Below are 25,120 nucleotides of genomic sequence, written 5' to 3'. Positions count from 1 at the left end.
AAAAGCAATATCATCCAAAAATACAAAAAAATACTTAAAATATTTAAAATTTTAGTGTGTAAACATTTAAATAATAATGAAAAGTAACATTTGATTATTTATTTATGATTAAAATATATTTTTTTATAGCGCATTAAGAATATTTTTTAATTTGACACATTCAAGTAGATTTTGAGACAATTCAAGTAGAGTTTTTTTAACAAATATAGAAAAAATCATTGCTAAAGAATTTCTTAGATAAATAGTAAAATATTTATTTAAGATTGTAATTAAATTTGATTTAAATGAACTGAAGTTGTGTGGTACTCATTAAAATCATTTAAAACAGAGTCTAATAAATGTGATTATATTTTTAAAAGCAAAAAACATAGTCAAATAATTTGAATAGAAATATGATATTAAATTGTGGTTTTAAATCAAATTTTGTTAGGCCAACCTAACTGTATTTATTTCGAGTAATTAAACAGATTTAGAGACAAATGACATTTCACACACATAAATCTAGAAAATCAAGAGCTTTCAAATTCTATTTAGCTCTTCATTAAATATACAATATCAATTTGAGCAGCGTAGATCAAAAAGTCAGCAGCAAAAACCAGAATTGAATTGCAATCGAGTTAATAAAAAATATATACAAAAAAGCATAAATAACTGAGAAAATAAAAACGTATTCCATATACAAAAATATTTATGTACATAGAATAGTAGAAAAGAAGTCTAGTTTATGTGAAGCATGGTCAGGATTGTTTATTTCTATTATGCGCATCAGGAGAAATGTAAAATTCATAAGGATAAGGTAAATGCTGACAGCAACTTGCGGAATAAACAAACACATTGTATGTGTGTGTTTGTGTGTAATGGGAAATGGTCAGGATGGATCAAAGGATGTGTGTGGCGACAGTTGCCAACAGTTTGCTGTTGCTATTGCTGGTTGCTGGTTGCTTGTTGCATTGCTGCTGCAGAGCGACATTGCTATTTGCTTATGCGATAAGCATAAGTCGGCAATTGCAATCGCCCAACGCATGTCAAACGCAATGCAAGCGAAAGCGAGAAAGGTCCTGTCACAGGACAGGGAGTGCCACACATATTGAACGCTTATTGACGACAGCCAAGAAAGTAAATGCGAGACAGCGGGCATTTATATTAGACATTAAAAGGAAACGCATTCGGCATTCGAAATGTGCCCAAGATGTCGCACAGCAGCAACCACAGTCGGATCAAAAGCAAGAGCGGAAGTTGCAGATGGAAACCGAGTTGGAGCTAAAGCTGTGGATGGAGCTGCAAAGGATATCAAGCTATGGCTGTGGCATTGTTGATTGCGCATAAGCATATTTATAAAATGCAGATTGCAAATATTACCATGCTAAGGCAGAAGTTCTGTCTCCTCAGGCTTTAGGTATTTGTAAACGATTATTTATTCATTCATATTGATTAGTTGTGGCCCATAGTTGGAATGGACAAGCATTGGACACATTGTGGATTGTTGTTAACCACGCCCACGGGCCAACGACACTTTCCGGTGTTGTTACCACAGCAATTGCCAATGTAATTGAAAGCACACACACAGACATACACAGAGAGAGAAACATCGAGACAAACACTTGAAGATAAATGCCTATGGATGCCCTCAGGCAAACGGTAATGGTCGTGTTTTTGTTTCTTGTTTCTTTCGCGCTGCTCGCACCGCGATTTTCATTTTATTTCGCATGGAATTCAGTGTTTTCGCATTTTTTTCCATTTCACACATGATTTCTGATTGCCAGCCTAATGCGCCAGACAACAACGCCGAAGAAGCCGAAGACGATGACGACGACGACGACGACGACGAGCTGCCGGAGATGAGGCTCAATGAAAGCGAAATGCTCAAGAAATGCCAGCAACCAGATAAACGAAAGTGAAACGAAAAAAAAAAAGAAAAAATTGCATGTAATGAATAAATTTCGAGTCAAGCAGTTTGAGGTTGTTGTGGGGGGGAGAGGAAAAACACGGTGAAAATGAGCCAGGAAAAACGTGTAATGGAATTGCTGTTGCGTTGAATTTTTCAATTTCATTCAATTTACAGTCAACGACGCTGATGCCACAGCACACGTTGCATACATACATTTATATATACATACATATATATATTTCTTAAAGTGGTTGTGGTCTAAGAGGGAAGGCGGAGGAGGAGGCGTGGCACCTCAAAGTTTTAGCGGAAATGTAGCAATTTGTATGCTGCGCCTAAACGAATTTTAACGATATGTGAAATGATATTCGACTTGGGCACTGATCAAAAATGTGTGTGTGTACGCATTGTGGCAAAGATGCCCCCTTCCCTCCCCTTGCCATCCCCTTTCTACACACCTCACACATATGTGTAAATGTGTGTGTGCGTGTGTCTGTGGTTCTTTACGTAATTTCACCTTTCGGCAAATTGCCGCCAGAAAGCTCATTAAAAAGTCAACGTATGACGCCGAGGCTCTTAAACTTGTAATGCCATAAAGGTAGATGAGTGTAAGGGCAGCAAAGGCGATAGGGGGAGAGAGGCTAGGGGAAACGTGACAGCAAATATGCATTGCTGCTGCTGCTCTGAATATGGCCGGCCAATTCACACAACACACACACTGTGGCAACGCTGCGTGACAGCCACAAACAAGCTGGCAGCTCAAATGGGCTTAAGACGAGAGAGCACAAGCACAAGCACAAGCACAAGCACAAGGACAAGCACAAGCCTCAGCTGCGGGACGAATGTTGCGGCATGTTGCCCATGGTCACAGCAACACCAAATATACTCGAAGGCGGTGGCGGGGGCGGAGAAGCGAAGGCGGTGTCAACTTTGTTTTTGCTTTGAGTTCTCGCCACAAACTGCAAAGTGTCAACAACTTGTAATCACCCGAACAGGCAGTTGAAGGGAGCAGTGAGTGCAACATGGGCCAAAAGGGGGGCGTTTTCTCTAGCAGCAGCAGCCTACACTTGGTCACATTTTAACACCTGCTCGTTATCAACTTTTGCTGGTTGTACAAAAGCAACAACCAGCTGCATAGTAAAGCAAAAAAAAAAACCACCCGAGTCAAAGCACCCAAAAAACTTTCCGCTCTTCCTACAGACATTTATATATATAGCAGATTTCTCTCTATATATATATTATATATTTTTTGTACTAGTTGGCTTTGGCCCAAGCCTGTCAGTCGAGTCCAGAATTATGTCAAAGTTGTGGCAGCTTGGAGGCAGGCAGATGAATGGAACGAAGGCCGACCAGGTAAGGCGAAAAACTGCATAAAAACAAATGCCATAAACTAGCAACTTGCAACATTCAGAGGCCCTGCCACGCCCTCCCTCATGGAGTTGCAACATCGGGCGGCGGCTCATTAGTGTTGTCAGCTTTTTTTGTGGAGTGGGAGTATAGAAGGGAGATCAGGTTGTTGTTGGTTGTTGGAAAGTCAAACGTTGCAACTCTGTCATCGGCCGTGTGGTTGCAACCTCAATGCATGTTGTTGACGCTTTTGGCCAACAAAACATGGCTAAAATTCAGCATTTGCTGCAAATGAGCAGACCGAACCGGCTGTCAATGCTCACAGCTAATCCAATCAGCTCAAATTAAATGCCCTGCCTAGGTATGATTAGGTATGGGTTTATGTTTTGATAAATAAGGGGAAGCAATAACAAGAAACATATTTATTTTTGGCATATTCTATAAAGTTTTTGAATTGGATTGAAGTCATCGAAAATAGTCTTTGATATTACAAATAAGATTACATTTAATAGTATTCTAAAAGCTTAAGAAATATTATAATATTTTTGTAGAATTTTTAAAATAGTTTGAAATATTTCTGAACAGTTTAAATATTTCTTGGAATTAAAGATTAATTTGCATTCAATAGAATTCTAAAACTATAAGAAACATAATATTTTGAATCAGTCTTCACATCATCTTCAATTGTTATTGGCTTAACAGATTAGTTTGTTTAATATTAAGTTTTCAGCAATAAAAACATATTTTCTTCTAAATTCTCTAAAACTTTAAAAAGCTTCTTAGAAATATCTCTGGACAACCAACTTAAAATATTATCAAAACAAATTGGAAATTCTGTAAAAACAGCGGAATGTATTTGTGTATTGGGCCTCACACAGAGGGGCAGAGATAAATTAAGCAAGCAGGCGTCCCCCATCTAAACTGAAAACTGAATGCGGAAAATGAAAAGCGAAAACGCAAAACGAAAACGAAATCGAATCGAATTTTATCTGTTTAGCATATTTGGCGGTGGCAACAGAAGCAGCAGCAGCAAAAGCAGCAACAAAGGCGCAAACGACTGCCAAGGGGATACCCAAGCAGAAAGGCATAAAACAATTTAGATTCAATGCAAAGGATATGCGTTTCGATAGGAGGATGTGGCAAAGGATATAGTACAATACACTCAATACGATATGCATGCATACGAGTACGATAATCGGCAATACAAAAATGGAGGCCGGGCCAGCGATAAATGTGCAAATTTCCTCAAGGCTCGGCTGATTAAATGCCACTGAAAACATAAATTGCCACTGAAAAAAACATTAGCTGAGGGACATGGGAGAAGCGAACCACGAACGAGAAACCACCCAACGAACTCCACTCTGCCCCGCAACAAACAAAGGCCGCCTTTGACCTTAATTTGAATAAATACTCTAGCATACACGCAGAGAGAGAGAAAGAGAGAGCGAGAGAAAGATTAGGCAACTGTCAAAGTCGTGAATCGTGAATGCTGAATAAACTTAGAGAGGAGAAGGAAATGAGGCAAAGGGAGTTGACAGGAAGCTACTTCAAATCAAATATTATTACCATATTTCTCGTTTTATTTTGTTGTTGCCCTTGCCACTTGCCACTAATTACTTGGCACACAAAACACAAACGCAAACGTCGAACACAATAACAACAATATGTTACGCATACGCCGAGTGTGCTGCAGCAAATCGACACGACACGAAATGTCTTCATAATGTAGTAAACCAAAATAGAAAATGCAAACGGAATTGACGAAAAAAAATACCGAAACACGCCCAGTTTGGCCAACATTTACTCTCCCCAACGATTGGCGTCTCTGTTGTCTGCTTTGATTAATGGGCAACCACAACTCAGGATATAGCCCAAAGGTCAGGTGCTGAGTGGACAGACGTCAAACGTCGCAGCAGCTGATGAGCGAGTCGAGAGTCGAAAGCCGAGAGAGAAGAGAAACTGTCGAAAAGTGAGCAATCACTGCGAATGGGGAAAGCACGCAATTTACTTATTACCCATTAATGGCCAGGCAAAACAGTAATAACATAAAATACTCCTACAACAAGCACGACAACGTGTTGGATAATCGATCAAAGGCAACCGATGAGCCTCCTGAAAAGCCAAATCGGTCGCTTCATTAAACGCGTCTGAGGATGACAAATCATGTCGTTGACAATTCAGTCAACACTCAACCGTCGAGTGCCAACAGTCGACCGACGACAACAGTCAACAATGACGCAAGGACATTGAAATAAAGTGATACCAATGGTCACAGTTACTTGTCTTACTTGTCTAACTGACTGCCTGCTGACTGCCTGACGAGGGAGCCACGCTGAAACACAGTTAATAACTTTTTAAATGCGTCACTCGAGTGCGCAACGTCAAGACGAATTTCCAGTCGCAATCTCATGCATAACAAAGTCCAAGCAGCAATGTCACAAGCTCACGCAAATATAATTAAACTCTGGCCAAACGCACGACAAATAAAAATGTACGAAAATGGGAATAGATGCCACGATACCCTGCAGAAAAGTGAGAGAAAAGAAAATGAAATTTCGGAATATTTAAAAAAAACTTATGAATATTACCCTCATAAAGACTTCATTCCTATAATAAAGTATTATCTAAAGAAGAAAACGCAGCTTAGAAAATTTGTATCTTATTACTTACAGCAACAACATAACTATAAATCAGTCAACTCCTTTTCATCAACAATACTTTTAACAGGGCATATTAAAACACATCACGCTAACTCTTTCTACATTGCTGGCAGTCCACTTCCGGCGACCACAGACGACAAAGGCACATTTTTATTACTCAAGTGTAATGATATTAGTTGGAAATATTAAATTAAATGTCTGGCAAAAAAATTCAGCAATTCAGTTTTAGAAAAAATTGAAAGTTTAATACAATTTTTAAAATGCAAACTAGTTTAAATATTGTTCTTGTATGTTCATATGTAGCTTATTTTATTATTATAAGCCAGTGTCATTGCTTGCCTTTGTTGCGACTGTTTGCGTGGTCTTTATGTGTTTCTCAAGTGTCGCCCTAAGTGAGCCAGCACTTTTCGAGCCTAAGTGCATTTTCAAATACTTTTCAGATTTGACTGCAACTGCCAGCAATCGAAGGCACCTCGGAGTATGCAATTAAAAATTTTCTGCGCCTGTTGAAATGATGTCATAAATATCCATGGGTAAACATAACTAGAGCAAAGGCATTTGCTGCTTTGGCTGCTTTGATGCTATTATAATAAAAACGTAGTGGCACGAAACTGGCGAAATCAACCACCTGCTGAGAGTGGCTTAAAAGAAATTCATATTAAAATAAGGCGACATTGTGCACACACACGATACAGCGATAGAAGGTAAGAGTCCTAAGAAAGTTGACGTTTGGAGTGCATTGAACTGCAGCGTTGAAAGTTTAAAGTATGGCAAAACCTTAATCATTGGCTACGAGAGGAAAACAAATGCTGCTTATCATTATATTTTATGAACTTTTGCTGGCGCAATGTGTTTGAAATGGCCATGAGAAACCATTCGAGCAAATAGCAAAAGGCACAAGAACCAAAAAAAGAGTCCGCCAAATTGTGGCGCGTTTTTCATTGCGTAGGCTTTAAAAAGGCAAAAGATACTCTCGAACCATAACAACGGAAGAAGAAGAAAAAAAAACAGAACACAAGAACGGAAAAAGACACAAACTTCAAGTTGGGGCTGTGGCAGGCACACGAGTTTAAGCAAATTGCCATAATGAACCCTTTTTTTTGTGTGTTGGTCTCCTCTCGCTCAGAGACAGGCTGGCTGACTGGCTTGACGCCTTGCCAATTTGATGTAGGCATGCCAGCTATGTGCGCTTGCCAAGGAAACGTAACCAGAACGAACACAAACATAAAGTGATGGGCGTGGCATCGAAGGAGGTGGGTGGGAGTGAAGCAGAGGGTTTCTTCAGCCTTGATGCGTTTGCCTTTTCGGCGTTAAAATGAAATCTATAAAAATAAGTGTGGCATGTTCTACGCCACTTTTTTTTCACTTGCTCTTCGTTTTTTTTCCAAGCTGTTGTGGGTCGGAATGTTTGTCGGTATGAATGTTGGTATCTATGTGGGGGGGATTGAATGTTTTTTAGGGCCAGCACAGGCTGGCAGCATGGCAGCCTCGGCATTTAACCAGCTCACTTTTGGGTTATTAAATGATGAAGCAGTTTGCCGTTAATGACTGCCAAAATGGCAATGCCAGAGCCTTTGTGTCGGGGGTGATGGGCTGACTTGAGACAAGCTCCGTCTATGGGTCGTCCATCGCAATTTCTGTGGGAATGGGGGAAGGGGGAAGTCGAGTTTGGGTTCGAGTTTATTGAGCCTCTAAAATGTTAGCAAGCTTCGACAGTAAAGCGACGTTGTGCTTTTGAGTTTGTGTCCTCGTATCCACATCCACTTGGCCACAACGACAGAGTCGAGAGACAGCAACAACGACAGCGACAGCTACAGGGACGTCGGTCTTCGGTCGCTGGTCTGTGTGCCTCAACTTTGGTTGCCTGCTTGCTTGCTTGGCTGCCATGTCAGTTTGTTTAATGAGGGTAAAATTAGCGCTGTCTCAAGCTTATTAGCCCCACTTGAGACTTTGGTTAATGCTAGTCACTTTATGGCTTGGCTCCGCTTTTGACTCTCTCTCTCGCTCTCCGCCCTCCAATTTAAAGCGACTTAATTGTTTTGATTTATCACAGCCATTGGACCAGCAGATGCCTCAACTATCGACTCAGCTCGCATAATGCCAAGAAATTGATTTTGATTCTGATGCTGCTGCCTTTTGATTAGCATAAATGAAATGGATCAAGAGCTGCCTCCAGGGATTTATGGGACAACTCTCAGTGTACTCTCAGAGTTTTCAAGTGAACATTATTTGCATTCAATAAGCGCTGGCAATCAATTTGTCTCTGCCTGTGTTTCTAATGGCAACTCGAACAACAAAAGGGATAAGAAATATGTACAAGTATGCCGCCTTGAGCAGTGTTTCGAGACGCGAGTTACAGGTCGCAGTCGCAGCAAATCAAGGTAATGACGTGCACTTTTATTTGCGTGTGTCATAAGGGTCAAATATATTTGCTTTGCATTGCGCATACGCCCCGAGCACAGCACAGCAACCGCAGCACGCAAATTGCGAATGTGCTTAATTTCTTAGCATACTTTTTCGGGCACTCGTATGCCACAAAGAAATCAAAAGCAAAGGCCTCCAACTCCCTCTCTCCTGGCCATGTGGCAATCGAGTTTTTGGTGCCACCACACGCTTTATATGCAAATAAACCTCGATGATGAAGGCGCCACTTGACCATTCGTTGGCACACCGCGCGTGCTGTGATTCCTCACGCGACTCTTACTTCGTCTGCGATTGCGACTTCGTCTCCATCGCTCCGAAGGTGAGTCTGAAAATGGCTGAATAGCTGAGTGGGAGCTGGGATAATTAAGATAAACATAATTATAGTTTGCTGTTCGCTGTTGGTTTTTTCCACCTTGTGCGACTTTCTTTTCTAATTTTTAATGGAAGCGTTATAAAAGTTATGTTGGTCACAATAATAACGTATTCCGAGGGAGTCGCTGCCCACATTGAGGGGACTCCTTTTAATGGCAAATAATAAATACATATAAATTTATGGCAGGTCTTAAAAGGCATAACCTTTTAAGATTTTTAACGCTTGTATAAAGGTATTAAAATGCTTTAAGGTTGGTCATACACATAGTCTAACAATGAGTAAGTCCCATTACACATATATATATAAAAAGAATTTTACTGCGAATCAAGCGTTTATTAAAATATTACTGCCAATTGAAAAGATAACATTCAACAGAAATTTGAGCAGAGCGCCAACAGAAGCTTTTAAGTTTATATTTATCGTCTAGGATGTTATATTGAGTGGAGAATATATCGATAGTTTTAGAGATAAAAGCTTACTCAAATGGAAAGCTTTAGAAATGTCCTTAGTCAAATAAGCTTTGGAAATATCCTTAGCAAAGTAAGCTTCTTTCGTTTAGTGTGAATGGTGAAGCTAAAATTAACTAGGATATTGTGTTATACATCGGCAAGCAGGAGCTATAACCAAAAGCTATTGAAAAACTAAAATCTCGGAAAATACAAAGCTCAAAAGTATGACAGGCAGGGCGAGCTTTGTCATAAGCCCAAGCTAAAAGCTTCAAGTTTAAAAGCTTCTCCTTTGCGAACACCATTTTAAGCTTTGGTTGAAATATTTCCTTAAACTTTCGTTGTTGTCGTTGCTGTTGTTGAATTACTGTTAAGCTGTTCAGTGCTCTCAAAACTGTAACAGTTAATTGCGTTTAACAGTACATTTGGCAACAACTGTTGAATAAGAATTTTCAAAATAAATTTCCACATCCGCGAATACAATCAAAAATCCATTTATCATATGTGTCATGCTGTTTAATTAGCACACAAAAAAAATGTCTGTGCACAAATCGTTTAACGGCAAATGTGATTAATTAATTGGTCTCTCGGCTTTGGAAATTTCGCATGCCGAATTTCAATTAAAGAAACGTCATTAATAATGCGCATGGGGCTGGTAAACGAATAAACAATCGCACACACAAAAAAAAAAAATACAACTCACCTAAATAAAAAATTCCAATAATCACGGTGAATGGTTTCAGCATGTTGTCATCAGTTGTTGAACAAACAAAACTCAGAAAACTTCCAGCGCGCACCCTTCAGCTGAAAAAAAAGAAAACATAAGTGAAGAGAAAAATCGTGAATTTCATTAAGTTGACATTGAAATAACGCAAGCGGCGGTGGCTGTGCATTTGTTGAAAGGAAATTAAATATAAATAGTATGAATATGGATACAAAGAATATTTATTATATTACTTCATTTATTTCAGGTTGTGTACTCATATATTGCGTATACGTAATATATCATTCAGTATGGAAATTTCAAATACTCTTTTAAACTGGATTAATAAAAAATCAACTAACTCTCATAATCGTTCATAAATTCATTGAAAATAATTATGCACTTTTAGCTGGCAAACAAGTGCGACTCATAAAATAAATTATATAAATATTTAACACATCAATTAATACCATTTAAAAAAGCAAAAAAAAAGATAATTTATGAATTTAAAATTCAGATTATATTGAAATAAATTCGCGTTGGCTTAGCGAATGTTGTGAATTATAAATTTGTCAATTAACATAACATGCGATAACTCTGCCTCAGGGAACTAGCTGTCCGTTATTGCGTATTTTTCACTGTATATTTTTAATATCGCAAATTGGCGGATAAAATGAGTGAAACCTTTTATTAACTGTTTTTATGTGCACAATAATTAAAGCGTTATTTTTCGGTATCCGCTTTTGAATTATACAATAATAAACGTGAATAATTTATTCATAGATTTCTATATTCTCAGTGGGAATTTATGAGCATGGTTTTTGCAATAATTAATGGGCTGTTTAATTGATATAAAATCTTTAAATCCCGCTAACCATGCAAATATTATTAACGAATGCAAAAGAGATGCGAAAAGGATAGGGAAAGAGAAAGGGCAAGAGAAACTGAAATCCAAATTGCTGATAACATGACAGCTAACGAAATGTGCAGCGAACACATCCATTATGGCTATGATTAATGCACATTTACAATTTCCGCCCTAATTGCAATTATCGTAATATTTTTTCCATTTCGAAGGTGAGGTGAATTTCATTAGTGAGCTGTTTATACCCTTTAAAGAGCGAAAGCTTACCAAATTTAAAGAGTATTAAATGATGATTCGATTCTTGGTGCCTTAAGTATTTGCCACTTTGTCAGTTACTTTTAATGCTTAGCTACTTTTCGGAGTGTGTGTGTGTATGTGTGTGTGTGAGTAATTCCACACAGCTTCATTAATTTTGCAGAGTTTTGGCCTGGTTGAGCATACCTCACTCGACTGCATAGTCAATGAGGTTGGTTATAATAACAAGCCATTTATCTTGCCTTTTAGCACATTTACAACCAGCTCAACTCTAAACAACTTAACGCTCAAAACTCTTTTGCCCCAAACTCTTTATTGTTGGTTGGACTCGCACAATAGGCAACCATACGCATAATATGTATAGTATATAAACTTGAGCAACACAACACAACATTTCAGTGATTAAGCGGGTAGCATTGGTGACTCATAAATTTGCATTTAAAACTCGTTGCTGCTGCGTTGCTGCAGGCTAACAACAAACAACACAAACAACTGTGTGGCCAAATGGTCAAAAATGCTGACCAGAACTTTAATAAGCAGCTTGTTGTGTTGCTGTATTCTTATGGGCTGCCACAGACAGTAATAAATAAGTTTTACATAAATCAACAATAACAAGGACATAAGAGGACAGAAGACAACGCACTGTTGCCACATGCCACAAGTGGAGGAAAAGTCAAGCACCGAGGCCAGCCGAAGAAAGAAAGAATGAAGGAATGAAAAAAACAAAAGCCAGAAGGACACACAGCTGGATCAGAGACAGTACAATAGCGGGACAAGTTTTGGGCTGTGCGTGTGCAGACAAGCGAGACAATTGAATTGGTCTGCAGGTAACAAGAAAATCTTTGACACAGAGTCTGCAAATCACAGAGGCTAAAGCACAGTGACTACCAAAAATGTTAACTACAAAATGCATTAATCAAATTATGAATGCAAATCAGATAGAGGCTAAGGTAAATACTAAATTAGTAAATCGAATAGTATAAATATGCGAGTAAAGTGCATTAAATATTTAATGTGTTGCGATTCATTAATCAAATTAAGAATGCAAGTTACAAAAAGATAGTAATAAATAGTAAATTAGTAAATAAAATAATATATATTTTGCGAGTAATATAAATTAAATATTTAATGTATTGCGTGTCACTGTGCGACAATCAAAAGTGGCTGCGTCTAAGTGGCCCAAAAGGCATAAATTGCTACTTAAACATACAAAGCAAGCAGCCTGTTCAATTGCCATATATATATTCTGCTATATATAGACATACACACATACAGATAAAAATATACATGCTGTTAGACACAGTTACACACATATTACACACTGTTCTGTGCTGTATGCTGTGCGCTCGACCTCATTGAATTATCACGCTCGGTTTGCATTTCGGTTTTTTGGCCCAAAATTCAAATGAGCGCAAATTGATTTGAAATTGTCCTTGCATGAATGCATTTCCAAATATATACATATATTCGTGTGTGTGTTTGTTTATGTATGTGTGTAACTGTTCAATCAGTGCGAAATGCATTTAGAAACGCTGCACTGCAAATGAAATTAGTCATAAACGCCAGCTAATGCATAAACTATGTTAACTGGCGCTTAAAATAATTCGCTGCCAGCAGTTACACAAACGTTTAGTTGTTGTGTCAGCATCTCTGATTGATAGTAACGCGCGGCAGCGTTTCCAACTATCTGACTGAGTGACCATTCAGGCAGCCAGGGCAGCCACACGATGAGCAGTTAACTATTTCGGTTCAATTTGCGGTTCTATTACCAAAAAAACCCATTGGCACATGCTCAACCTCCTTCGACCTCCTCCTTCTTCCAACTTGGCCACAAGTTGAGCTGTCAGCGTCATCAACGACAGCCAAACCAGAGAAGCTGAAGTCACGCATTGACCACATACCGAACGTACACTTATGTGTCCACAGTGACCAGCAGGCATCAGTGGCTCACTCACGTTGCCAATGCCATTCTCGCCTTCACCCTTCTTTCTTCGCATGGCAATTTGGGTACTGCGGGGTAAACTGTGTATGTGTGGGTGAGTGTGTGAGTGTGTGATAAACTCGAAACAGAGAACGCATTACGTCCAATGTCACACAGCCGCTACGTGCAGCGTCCACGCCCAATGGAAATGCAAAAAGAAAAACGAAAACTATTCATGGCTTGGCAAAAAAAAAATGTAAGAAAGAGTGTACTCGACAGGGAGATACTCGCTATCCAAAATATATTTTAAAATATAACAAATTATTATACCGTAAACATATACCAGAGGCTATATTTTATACATTTATATATTAGGACACGTAAAATATAATATAACAAAGTTTATATATGGTATATTAATATAGTAGTTCATTCACAATATAACAAAGGTTATATTTGATATATTCGTATATTTGTATTTGTATTTGTATTGTCAGTCACAGCAAGTAAGTAAGCGTTTTTTCCATACAAAAGTATTTTTTAAATATAATACCTTCTATAATTTGGACCTGATCACAAATTCTTAGGAATCATATAGACTGTAGATATTGTTGAATATACAACAATCGCGACTTTATAAATAAGCTTGTTATTGGATTTTTGTCGACTCTCGGAGTCGGAAGTGGGCGTGCCAAAAATTTTAAGCGAATTTTATATGCGTGCAAACACAATAAGTGCTATTATATCTCTATCTCTTATAGTCCCTGAGATCCTAGGTGTTCATATCAGAGAGACTGATGGACATGGTTATATCATCTCGTCTAGTGACGCTGATGAAGAATATATATACTTCTTCGGGTTGGAGATGCTTTCTTTTGCCTGTTACATACACATACTATAAAGTTATAACACCCTCCTACTCTTTGGGTAACGGGTATAAAAACGGAAACTATTCATGGCGTTGCAAAAAAAAGAAACAGTTTCCATTTTCCCCACAGTGCTGGTGCTGACTCCAAGTAATTTGTGTGTGTGTGTGTGTGCTGAGAACGTGCAACACACAGCTCAGCTCAACTCGTTGACTGTCTGGTTGGGTCTGCGTCTGGTTGGGTTTGGTTTGGTATGGTATGGTTGGCGCCTTCTGATGCTACCAAATCATCTCAAGCATTTAAATTCAACATTAATTGGATTAAGTCTGCAGCTTGTGTTTGCTTTGGCGGTGGCGAACGTCAAAGAACGAAGCACTCTCGTCTGCTCGCATTTATTCGGTTTACATAATTGCATAGTTGCCTATTAAATTATGAAATAAATGCAGATCTCAAGTGAAATTTGATTTGCTCTCGCAACTCTTGCAGCTCGTATGTATCTTCAGTTCTGCACTCTCGACTTTTGATTCATTAAAATTCCAGCTCGAATGCCAAACACACCCATAAATTGCGAGTGCTCAACAGTGTGCAACAAATTTTAGCAAATTTTTCGCCCCTACTACTGTGTGTGTATACGATACACATTGAGGTCTGGGATTAATAATACCAATTGTCGAAATGGAAATGGATTTCATTTCATTTATTTTTTCTTCTTTCGGATTTGTTGTGCTCGTTTTTCGACTGGGCAAATCGAATGCGTGCAATTTTCATTTACCCAAAAGCATTTTCATTTTTTGCATTTGGCATTTCGGCTTGCAAAAGGTTCGGCTTTGGCTTCAGTTTCAGTTTCAGCCTCGACATCATCATCATCAGCATACACTCGTAAGAAGAATCAGAGCAAAAATTAGCCTGCTACCACAGCACAGTTCAGTCTGTCATATGTGTGTCTCATGTGTGTATATGTGGGTGTGTGTGTGTGTGTGTGTGTGGTGTGTGGCGTATGTATTGTTGAAATAGCATCACGTAAACAACAGGGCGTATGATGAGCTGGCTTCGTCCTTCGTCGCTTTGCTCTTCGAACAACTGTCAGAAAGTTTACAACTTCTTTGCTTGTTTATTTTTTTGTTGGCTTCCTTTCCTTTCCTTTTTCTGTTTTTGTAGTTGTTGTTTTTCGACACGCTTCTTTGCTGGGTTGATTCGATTAAAACGTCAACAGTGGCATTGGCAAGAGCAGCACCAACAGCAACAGTAGCAGGAGGAAAAACAATTCACAGACGCCCCCAATTCGAGTTTATTATCACAGAATGAATATGACTTTGTGTCTGTGCCTGTGTTCGTTACGCTGTTGGCCTTGTCATATCCATCTCGATGCCTTGTGCAAAGTTGTCACACCACATTTTATTTTACTTGTATTTTGCCATCATTTGCTGCATGTTGTTTTCGTTGTCTTTCTGTCTGTTTTTCAACGCACTGTTAGGCAGCTGCTCCCCGCCCCCAATCCACTCCCCACTCAACTGCCTTCAAACACACATCCCATTGACTTTTGGCTGGTTATGTATATGACAGCCTTTTTGACATTTTGTCAGGAGGCCGCTCGAGGCATCAACAAAGGTTATGGCAGGGCAGGGCATGGCAGGGCAGGACATTGTCCTACGCCCTGTCATGTCGTTTGATCTTTTATTGCGTTTGTTTTACGAGCCGCAGTAAATCCCCTTTAAATTGCAAATTCTTTATGTTCGAATTTTCGGCTTCCTCTCTATCACACCTCATTCCATTTCATTTATGTGTGTGTGTGTGTGCGTGTGTGTGACTTTGCCCTTCGTCTGCTTCTGTTTCGGTATCTGTATTTATTTGTGCATTTCTCTTGAATTTTTATTACATTCCTGTTTTTGTTTTGCCATGTACAACGCACGGCGAAAGTGAAAGTATTTTACTTTTCAGCATTTTTCTCACTCCATCATCAGTGGGATATTTTACACCGAACACGACCTTATGGGCATGCGTTCGTTGTCATTTGAAGAGTTTGTCACACACTGACGGATGCGTGATAAAAATTTATTGAATCGAAAACAATAAATATTTGATTTGATTCATTTCTCTTCTCTTCTCCCCTCATCAGTCTTGTGTGTGTGTGTGTGTTTTTTCTGCTCATCATTGATTTCAATTGATTTCGTGTCGTTGTCCACCGAGGTAATTGAAACACACACTCACACTCACACATAGTACAGACATTTTCATGAGCAATTTGTGAAGAAACAACAAAAAAAATAATAAAATAATTTAAGAAAATATTTATTAATTAAAGCGAAAGCCTTGAGAACAAAAGAGAAATGCCACTCACATAAATTATTAAATATATACAACGAGAGTTTGTATAAAAAAGAAAAATATTGCCCACTTTTTCGGGTGCCTCTTTTGTAAATTAATCCTTGTCGTTAGCTCCATTTACAGCTCATAAACGAACGGGCCACGAGAAAGAAAAGGATGTGACGACGATGGTGAAATCCCTGACATTTTGACGCCCATTACAACTGCAAATGAACCCGTAAACCCATTTAAGCAATGCCCGAAAACACGAAAACTTCTGCGACAACTCCAAAGAGGGCAACCGTCCAGCCTTTCTGATTATTGCTCAACACTTGAAAACTTTTTTCGTCCTCCCCGACTGCGAGATAGGGTAAAGAGTGGGAGGGCGGGGGGAAGTGAGTTTAATTTGCCACGGCTTACTTACTACTTACTTTCCACATGGCAAAGGATACAGAGCGAAAGAAACGACGCGGCCTAGCAACCGCCCAAAGGGCAAGACACGGGCCTCCAAATGAAAGGAAACAAGCCAGAGGGGGGGAGCAGGAGGGGTGGGTAGGGAATGGAGTCTTGGGTGGGGGCGTAACTTTGAATAACAGATAAAAATGTTACGTGCTTGTGCTGACTCGCTGCTGCTTCGCTTTCAGTGCCAAGTTGAATGAAGAAATATTTCTGTTATCGCAGTAAAAAGATGTTTCGTGCTCTGCGTGTTTACCTTGCCCCATTGTTGTAGTTATTTTCCGTTGTTGTTGTTGCTGTTGCACGCTGACAGGCGATGTCAAAATAGCGATAGGCGAAGCAAAACTCTTAAACAAAGCTCAGACGAAACAACCTTGGCAAATGCACAAAACTCAACTTGCTTTAAAAGCAAGCAAAACGCAACACAACACAGCAACACAAAAAAAAAGTGCTGTGAAATTCCTTTGTGCAGGACACTGGCTGAAAGCTAAATGAAAAGCGTATGCTGCCTCAAAAGGAAACTGGATAATGCCGTGGATAGTAGTTGTAGCAGTATAAGTACGCACAGAGAGAAAACTGTTAAACTTGTGTCCGGCCATCGCCCACTCAAGCTACAAAACAAAAGCGAAAGATGCGAGCAACCTTCGCTCACTCTGTCTTCTCTTCTTCCTATACAATGTATGTGTGTGTGTGTGTGTGTGTGTGGGTTGAAGGGGGTGTGGCGCAAAGGACGATGGCTGATTTCCATGCGCATACCTTTTGTACGGTGTGCGGCCTTTGTCTGGCTGCTGCTTGGCCCCATGCTGAAACCTTTGTGCCAACATCATCAACAAATCGTCAATAACACTTGACACTGCTTTTGGGTTCTGTTCGGTTTGGTTTTGCTTCGTTTTCTCCCTCTTTCTCCCTCTTTCTCTCTCTCTCTCTCTCTGCTGTGAACTTTTTAAGAAATTACTTTTTCGGCCGCAGATAAACGCCAGGAAGTCCGTCTGTCACGTCTGCCTGCGGTCCTGTTGCTGTTGCTGTTGCTGCTGTTGTTGCTCTGGCTGCTGTTGTTGCTGCTGCTGCTGTATTTGTAATTTTGTTTTCGCCTGCTCTTCTGCCACTTTGTTGCGCTCCTATCAACTTGCCACACGCATTGAGCGCAACCAAGCGGGGCCATCAAGGTGGCAGCCATGGTTATGCCAAAATGCGAAACGAAACCTGACCTAAGAGCCAAGCCAGCATGACGAGCCCCAAAGTAGTGTCAACGTTATTGGCCTTGATCAAATTTTAGGTCATGCCCTTTAAAATTGATAAGTTTGAGACATTTTCCTTCATTTTTTCTTTCTTGTGGCTTGAAATCGAACATGAAATCTAAGTCAAAAATGATGCTTAAGGAAACAAAAAAGAAAAGTTTTCATTTCTTATCTTTCACCTTTTTTTTTTCTTGCTTTTGTATTCTCTTTGTTTTCACCTTAATTATTTGTTGCCATGTTGAGCTTTTCTTGTGCTGTTTCTTTAGCTTGTCATGGTTTTGTTTGCTTTCCTGATTTTCCCCTTGTCCTGCTGCTGTCGTCAACAGAGCATTTCCATTCACTGATTGTCAGGATACTTGTCGCACAAGCATGTTTTGAAATTCTCCAAGCGTTTTTCATGCATTTTTCACTTTTATTGTAGTGTTCGAGCGAGAGTGAGTGTGTGTGAGTGTGTGTGTTTTGATGGTGGCTAAAATGAATGAGTTGCTTGACTGGTTTTTGTATTTGTTTTTGAAGTAGTATGTATGTGTGTGTGTGTGGATTGGGCACTTATTATCCTGCCAGCGGCAATGTTACGCCACGTATGTGTATGTTAATTTGCAAGCAGCTCCCTTATTTCCTCCTCCTTTCTCTATGTCTTCGGCGTTTCTCTCTCTCGCTCTCGATAGTGACACTCATAGCGAGTGCAAATGCAAATGTATGCGTGCCTCTTGAACATTATGAATAATTCCGGTAAAGATTCCGTTTCTGCCATTTGCCATTTATTTCCATTCCCATTCTCATTCACATTCGCATTCTCATTTCCATTGTCTGCTCTGCTTTTCACCTGCGAATAAGCAGTTGTTGCTTTTGCGCTTGTTAAGCGACTTGTTTTTGTTCTTCTCAGCTCCTTCAGCACACTTTCATTGCCATTGTTGTAGTTGTAGTTGTGTAGTCGACACCAACTCATTCCGTTTCTTCTTTATGTTGTAGTCGTTGTCGTTGCTTTTGCTGAGCTGAGCGACATTTATTATGCAAAACGTGAAATAACAGAATCAGAACAGAATGCAGAACAAACAACTCTCTGACACAACCAACACACAACTATGCATTGACAAAGGCAACAACCCACATTCACCTACATAGTTGACCCCTCTACGGCACTTGTGATTAAACCGAACTAAGCTCATGCATTTTTCCATCATTTCCGCGAATTACCGAGTTTTGAATGCTGATGAACAGATGCTGATAAAAGCTATTTATGCACTTCATCGAGCACCCCTCATGCCAAGTTGACCCAGTTGAGGGCTTTGTGACTCACACTTCAGTGCGTTAAATTAATGGAGAGTCATTAAATCACACACACACACACATGGAACTCACACAAAATTCCAAAGACAAAAAACCAATAGCGTGACGAATGCTCAATCAGCCACTTGCCAAGGCTGTCGCAACAACAGACACTGATGACATATGTACGAGCATGTCCTCTATCCCTACTCTAGCTCCTGATTCGTAGTCGATCTCCATCTACTGCCAACAGCATGATGATGACATGTGATTGACCAAACAGGTACAACACCAGACAACACAGCTCATCGAGGACATCCACTTGTGAATAGCTAATGAATAACATTGAATACAACTATTGCTATACTTTTGTTTTATAATCCCACTAACAAGTTGGCTAAGTTCTATAAATAAATCTAACCTTTAAGTGAACAGTAGACACAACAATATTCTTACTCATTATTTAGTAGATTTAATGACCAAGTTGTAGCCATAATTAAATGTTCATTAATTGCGCGTGCTAACAACTATTTATTATTAACAAAATATTGTTCAAAAGCAAAAACCAGAAATTGATTGAAAAATGATTTTGGTTGTGCAGTGTATTGTGTAAAAATGGAAGGCGGCATTCTAACAAGACATGAAAAATTGAAGTCTGAATAGGAAAGAGAAAGAGAACGAGAACGTGAACGAGACTGATGAATATACGTTTGATTAATTTATCAGCATCATTACTATCATCAAAAAACAGTTTGCTTTAGTCGACGGACAAATGGATTGTGAATTATTTTCCATCAAATAACACTCAATTATACTAAGTGACGCCAGGGCGACGATGATGAAGTTGATGGCCAACTGTGGACTACAATTAATAATACGCCCCATTGTACACGCTGCATGTGTCTGTGTGTGTGTGTGTGAGTGTGTGTCGCAAATGTCGCATGGATAATTGAAAATTAATTATGTTGACATATTTGGAAAGTGATTGTTAAGATGGCGGAGTCGTTGACGATGACCTTCCCAAGCATACATACTACATATAATTTCGCAGTCAATCCCAATAGAGAGCGAGACGCAGACCCTGACCAGGCCCAAAAAAAAACACATAGAAATAGAAACGTGCTCGAGCACAGCAGAATGGCAAATTGCCCTGGCTCAGTGGCACTTTAATAGACGCCTGTCATGTGCCCATTTGTTGAAAGGAGTCACGAGTCCTTCGCCACTTCGCTGTTGTCAACCTGTGGGGCCAATTTTTATGTAGCGAGCACACGATAGAAAACATTTTGCTTTAATTAACTGACGTCGCAGCACATTAAAGACTTGTTTTTGATCTAAAGTTTATATAGTGTAATGTGTGTGTGTGTGTGTATGCAGATTGTAAGTTGATGGACAAAGGTTCGGTTGAGTTAATATTAACTTGAGCATTCCAGTTCAGCAATTTAACACAAAGGATGCAGCTTGCAAATGCTAAATTGCACAACAACAGCGACAACAACAAGAACAACACAAAACGGAAGGATGCTAACCAAATGCTCCGACCGCTTATTATGCCTCCTTTCAGTGTGTGTGTGGGTGTGTGTGTGTGTGCGAGTGAACAAACATAAAGTCGGAAATGTAAACGCACCAACTGGCAACTGGCAACTGCAAGAGTTGCAAACATCACCAACAGGCAACAAAAACAACAATCAACAGCAGCACCAACAGCAACAACCAGAGGCAAATACATTAAGACAAATGGCAGCAGAGTTGCAACAAAAAAAGAAAAAACAGAAATACAGGCAAGAAGGATGGAATAGGCAAATGCAAAAGGCAAAATAATAATTTCTAAAGAGAAAGAGAGCGAGCTGAAGTAACGTTTGCATAAATAACGCCAGTTCTCCCGCTTTGTTCTCATTTTGTTGCTCGTCGTCGTTTTGTGTGCATGCTAAATGCATTTTTTCGCTTTTTAAGACAAAACGCATTAAAGCCAAACCGCATAAAGCCACTCTGAAATAGGGCAAACAGCCATAGAAAAGGCTAAAGCATTAAACAGAAAAAAACACTAGCTCGGTTTGCTAATGTCAAATGAAGAAAATGTGTAAGTGTGTAGCCTACTTTTTAGGGCAGTCAGCAAAGTGTGCACTTAAAAATTAAACAAAATTATTTAAATTGTACAAATTGCTGTGCAAAAAGTCTCTATTTATTATTACAACCCAAACATGACCTGCACTCCACTCCACACAAAAAAAAAACAGAGAGACAAACAACTAATCAAGCGTGCCGCAAACATCAAATGGAAGGCGAACGACAGCAAAAACAAGTCTTAATAACCCGTTTTCATTTGTCCTGGACTCTTAAAGCAGCGCATTTCAGACACAAAATGTGCAAATGTCACGCAAAGTTTTTGTTGTGTGTGTGTGTGTTTATTTTCTACTCGTTTCAGTGTGGAATTAAAGCCACATAGGCATAGATAAGCGACACACTCACGTACTCATAGTTAAACATACACACAGACACTGACACGATATCCACTCGATCCGGATACGGATCCATGATGGTGACGCTATCAGGCGGAAGTGGCACATGTCACGCTCTGAAGTCTGCCTGCCCATTGAATTGCGAACATATTTGTGAATACGAAAAAAAAATAAAACTAAACTAAAAAGAATTCACATCCGTTGGGGCATAACGCGGCAATTATGCTTGAATAGTTTTCAGTTTCAGACTCACTCGATGCCATGTGTGTGTGTAAAATGTAAGTGCAATTAACTTTTATGATTACACTACCGACACTTTCTATAAATATTTAACAATAATTTAAGGGGCTCAGCCCAAGACCGTCGCAATTATCGACTTGCAACTTTACGCATTATTTTCTGGGTGCGTTGGCACAGTAATAATTATGTGGGTTAAACGGTTCCCCAATGGCAAAAGGCGTGATGTGTGCGCCACCTCACACACACACAGACACACATACTCTCATGGCTCCCATGCTAGTGCTCTTCATGTTTTTAAAGCGTAATTCCATTTGAGGCAGGCACCAGCCTAGGCGCTGGCTGTCAGTCAACGAGTCAGTGACTATCTGGCCATCTGACGTCATCGGGTAGATTGCGTGTAAAAGGGTTAAGTGTCTGCTGTCGCTTCTTCTATTTTATGTTCACTTTTCATTAGTAAAATAAAAATCAATAAGCAACCGACACAATACAAAAAATTCAAGAAACAACAAAAAAAAAAACACTGAACCACTTAGGCAAAAAGTTACTTGACAGCATTTTCATTTGAAATAAAAAAAGAAACAGCGGACATCCCATTCACTTATGAATTAAATGAAATAAATAAATATACATATTTTATAACTGAGCAAAGCGAGGCTTCTCGCTTGATTGGCTTGAGTTCATTAGTCACAAATACCTAAATACTTTGTTGCTGTTGCTAATGCCTTTGGCTCATGGCTCATGGCCGTCTTGTTGATTGGTTTTGTGTGTGCCTGAGATTATTATCCTCAGACCAGCGTCGTTGACGCTGTAGTGTGTTTACATTGTCGTTCGTTCGTTTGCCCCGAGCAAATTAATTTGTAAAAACATTTCGAATCGACACACACACACACACTCACACACTACTCACTGATGAATTTTGTAATTTGAAATTTAATTTGCTGCCTGACTACACGGCGTATGCATAATATCATATGGCAAAAGGCAAAATAAACATTTACATTTACTAGTGACAAACAGTTGGCAACTGCTTCGTCGCTGTATTGGCTGGCAAATAGTTGCATTTGCAAATGTACAAAAAACATTAATTAATTATGGTTTTCAGCTGGCGCATGCCAACGTTGCGTATACGTAATGTAGCACACAAAAACTAGTTTCGTGCAGTTTATTAACTTGTGCAAGGGCAATGCCAGAAACTTTTCACTACTACTCAGCGCGAGAGTCCAGCATAGAGGCCTCGCTGCCACGCCCACTAGGGGACGCCTTCTAAGTAGAGTGCAAACATTGCGCATTTCTTTTGCGGCTGCGTTTTTTTTTTTGCCCACTCCAACCAACTACGAAGCGAGCTGTGTCTGCCTTTTGGGTATTGCTTCAAGCCGGGAATTTCAGCGCGCATAATATGCCGCAATGCGGTTTTTCCCAAACACCGCCAGAAGTCGTCTCACTGAAGACGAAGCCACGCCGCAGGACAACACACAGACAGACAGACAGACAGACACCGCTGAGTAAGAGATATATTTGGCTCAAGTGAAGTTTCTACTTTGCGTGTGAGTATGTAAGTGTGTATGCGCGAGTTACACACACACACATAGATGCAGGGCGGCGTATGTTGAGCTGAATTTTGAGCATAAACGGCATAAAATATGTGCGCAATAAAACACACGATTGAAATGCTCAAGTCAAAAACTTTGCGAAATGCCTTTAAGCGCCATTGGCAGCGGCTTCTATGTGAGTGTGTGTGGTGTGTGTGTGTTTGTGGTGTGTGGTTGGGCCTCCTTGGGCTTGATTTATGCCACATATATTCGCATATGCTGCTGCCTTACTTAGTGTGTGTATTTAAGCCGCTCAATGGCTGCCAACGCCATTGAATCAACCTGACGTCGTTTCATGCTTACGCTTACTATGTGCCTATGCCTATGCCTATGAATTGAGCTTGCTTTTTTTTGTATTTTTTGTATTTTTTGCAAGCTTAGCCCGGCTCTCATTACATAGTCGCTAGCTAGGCTTGCTTTCACATTTATTTCACTGACTTTTCAAAGGCAGTAGCAGGCAGAAGGCAGCAGGCAGTCAAGCTCCGTTTTGTGTGTGTGCATATTTCTGGTTTAAGCAAAAGTGTGTGAATTGAGAGAGAATTAGATGACTTTCACAGGCTGTCTTGCATAGATTTTCCTTTCAAGTTATTTGTTTTGGCTGTCCAATTTTTGGTAAACAACTTGACAGGCCTCAAACACGTCGGTTGCCCTCATACAAGCGCATACAAAAGTGGGCGAGCATAAAATGTAGACCTTGGCATCTTCTATCTCTTGTTCTTTTGCCTCTTTTGCTTCAACTCACATCTCAGAAATTTATTTTATATTTTGTATTTTGTTTTTGCTATTCTTGGCACAAGCAATGAAAAATAAAAGCAGAAAGCTATAAAAAAAGTAGATGTATATATATATAATGCTTGCTTATCGTTCACAAAGATTCAAACCTAAATATACAGTCGCTTTGCCTTGAGGGATATTATTCCAATTCAATTGCAAATTAAATTAGATGCCTATATATATATATATGTATAAAACGTAGATAATTTTGCATAAAATTGATCGATTAAGCAGCTTTTGTAGATTGTCTGCTCAATTTTAAATGCAATTGGAAAATAGCAGCTTATAATGTTCAACAAATTTTATTCTTATCTAACGTAGTTAAAAATTAAGTAATTGAGTAAGTACACAAAAATAAAGTTATCTTAATTTAAATTGCACTTTGGAATTATGAAAAATGTTTGACCCAACTTTTAGTGCGCTGCAGCTCTGCTATTAATCTTAAGCAGTGCTAAAAGCTTGACTAACTTAGAAAAATTGGTTCATTAAAAGACTTTTAATGCTGTGACATTTATCCACAAAACAGAAATTTAAGTCTTAAATATTCTCTTTAATATAAATATTTTCAAGTGCTGTGTACAATTGATTAATTCGTTGGGAGAGAAACGTGAATATTGTATTAAACGGAGTTCAGCTGAATTAACAAGAGAATCAGACGACGTATAAATCACAACGTAAGCAAAAAATGAGAAACGCAGAAAACATGGACATAAAAAGTGGCATAAAAAGGAGAAGAAGGCTCATCAACTTACTTGAAATTAATCAGCAACATTGGACACAACAGAGCTGCATGGATTTTTCATAGGAGTTTTTATGCACGTTCTCACCAGAGTATCTGTATCTGTAGCTGTCGCTGTCGCAGTATCTGAAGCTGTCGCTGTCGTTGTCGCTGTCGCTGTTGCTGTTGCTCTTGCTGTAACTGTATCTGTATCTGTGTTTGGGTGAGCGGCTCTTAAGTGTGCGTACATCGTTAACAGCTTAATTGCTTGGCCGTTTCCAACAGCGGCGTTGACGTCATGACAGGTGCCAGAGCGTGCACGGGGCTAAGT

The 25,120-nt window shown here is 39.4% G+C and overlaps 1 protein-coding gene across 1 annotated transcript in view; it reads right to left on the bottom strand.

Annotated features, from left to right (window-relative positions):
• LOC133839644 (uncharacterized) overlaps window positions 1-24,915 on the bottom strand; it is a 109,678-nt gene extending 84,763 nt beyond the window's left edge. Inside the window, exons 1-2 of the mRNA XM_062271274.1 lie at window positions 24,824-24,915; window positions 9,839-9,939 (exon numbers count right to left, since the gene is read on the bottom strand). Of these exons, the coding sequence (XP_062127258.1) occupies window positions 9,839-9,881 (43 nt within the window). The 5' untranslated portion in view covers window positions 9,882-9,939; window positions 24,824-24,915. The remainder of the gene's footprint in view (window positions 1-9,838; window positions 9,940-24,823) is intronic.
• Window positions 24,916-25,120: the final 205 nt, after the last annotated feature.

This window comes from Drosophila sulfurigaster, chromosome 2R, assembly GCF_023558435.1.
Source record: "Drosophila sulfurigaster albostrigata strain 15112-1811.04 chromosome 2R, ASM2355843v2, whole genome shotgun sequence".
In the NCBI taxonomy this organism is placed as follows: Eukaryota; Metazoa; Arthropoda; class Insecta; order Diptera; family Drosophilidae; genus Drosophila; species Drosophila sulfurigaster.
Note: the sequence above shows the minus strand (reverse complement) of the source record. Positions and strands in the feature narration are given on the sequence as shown.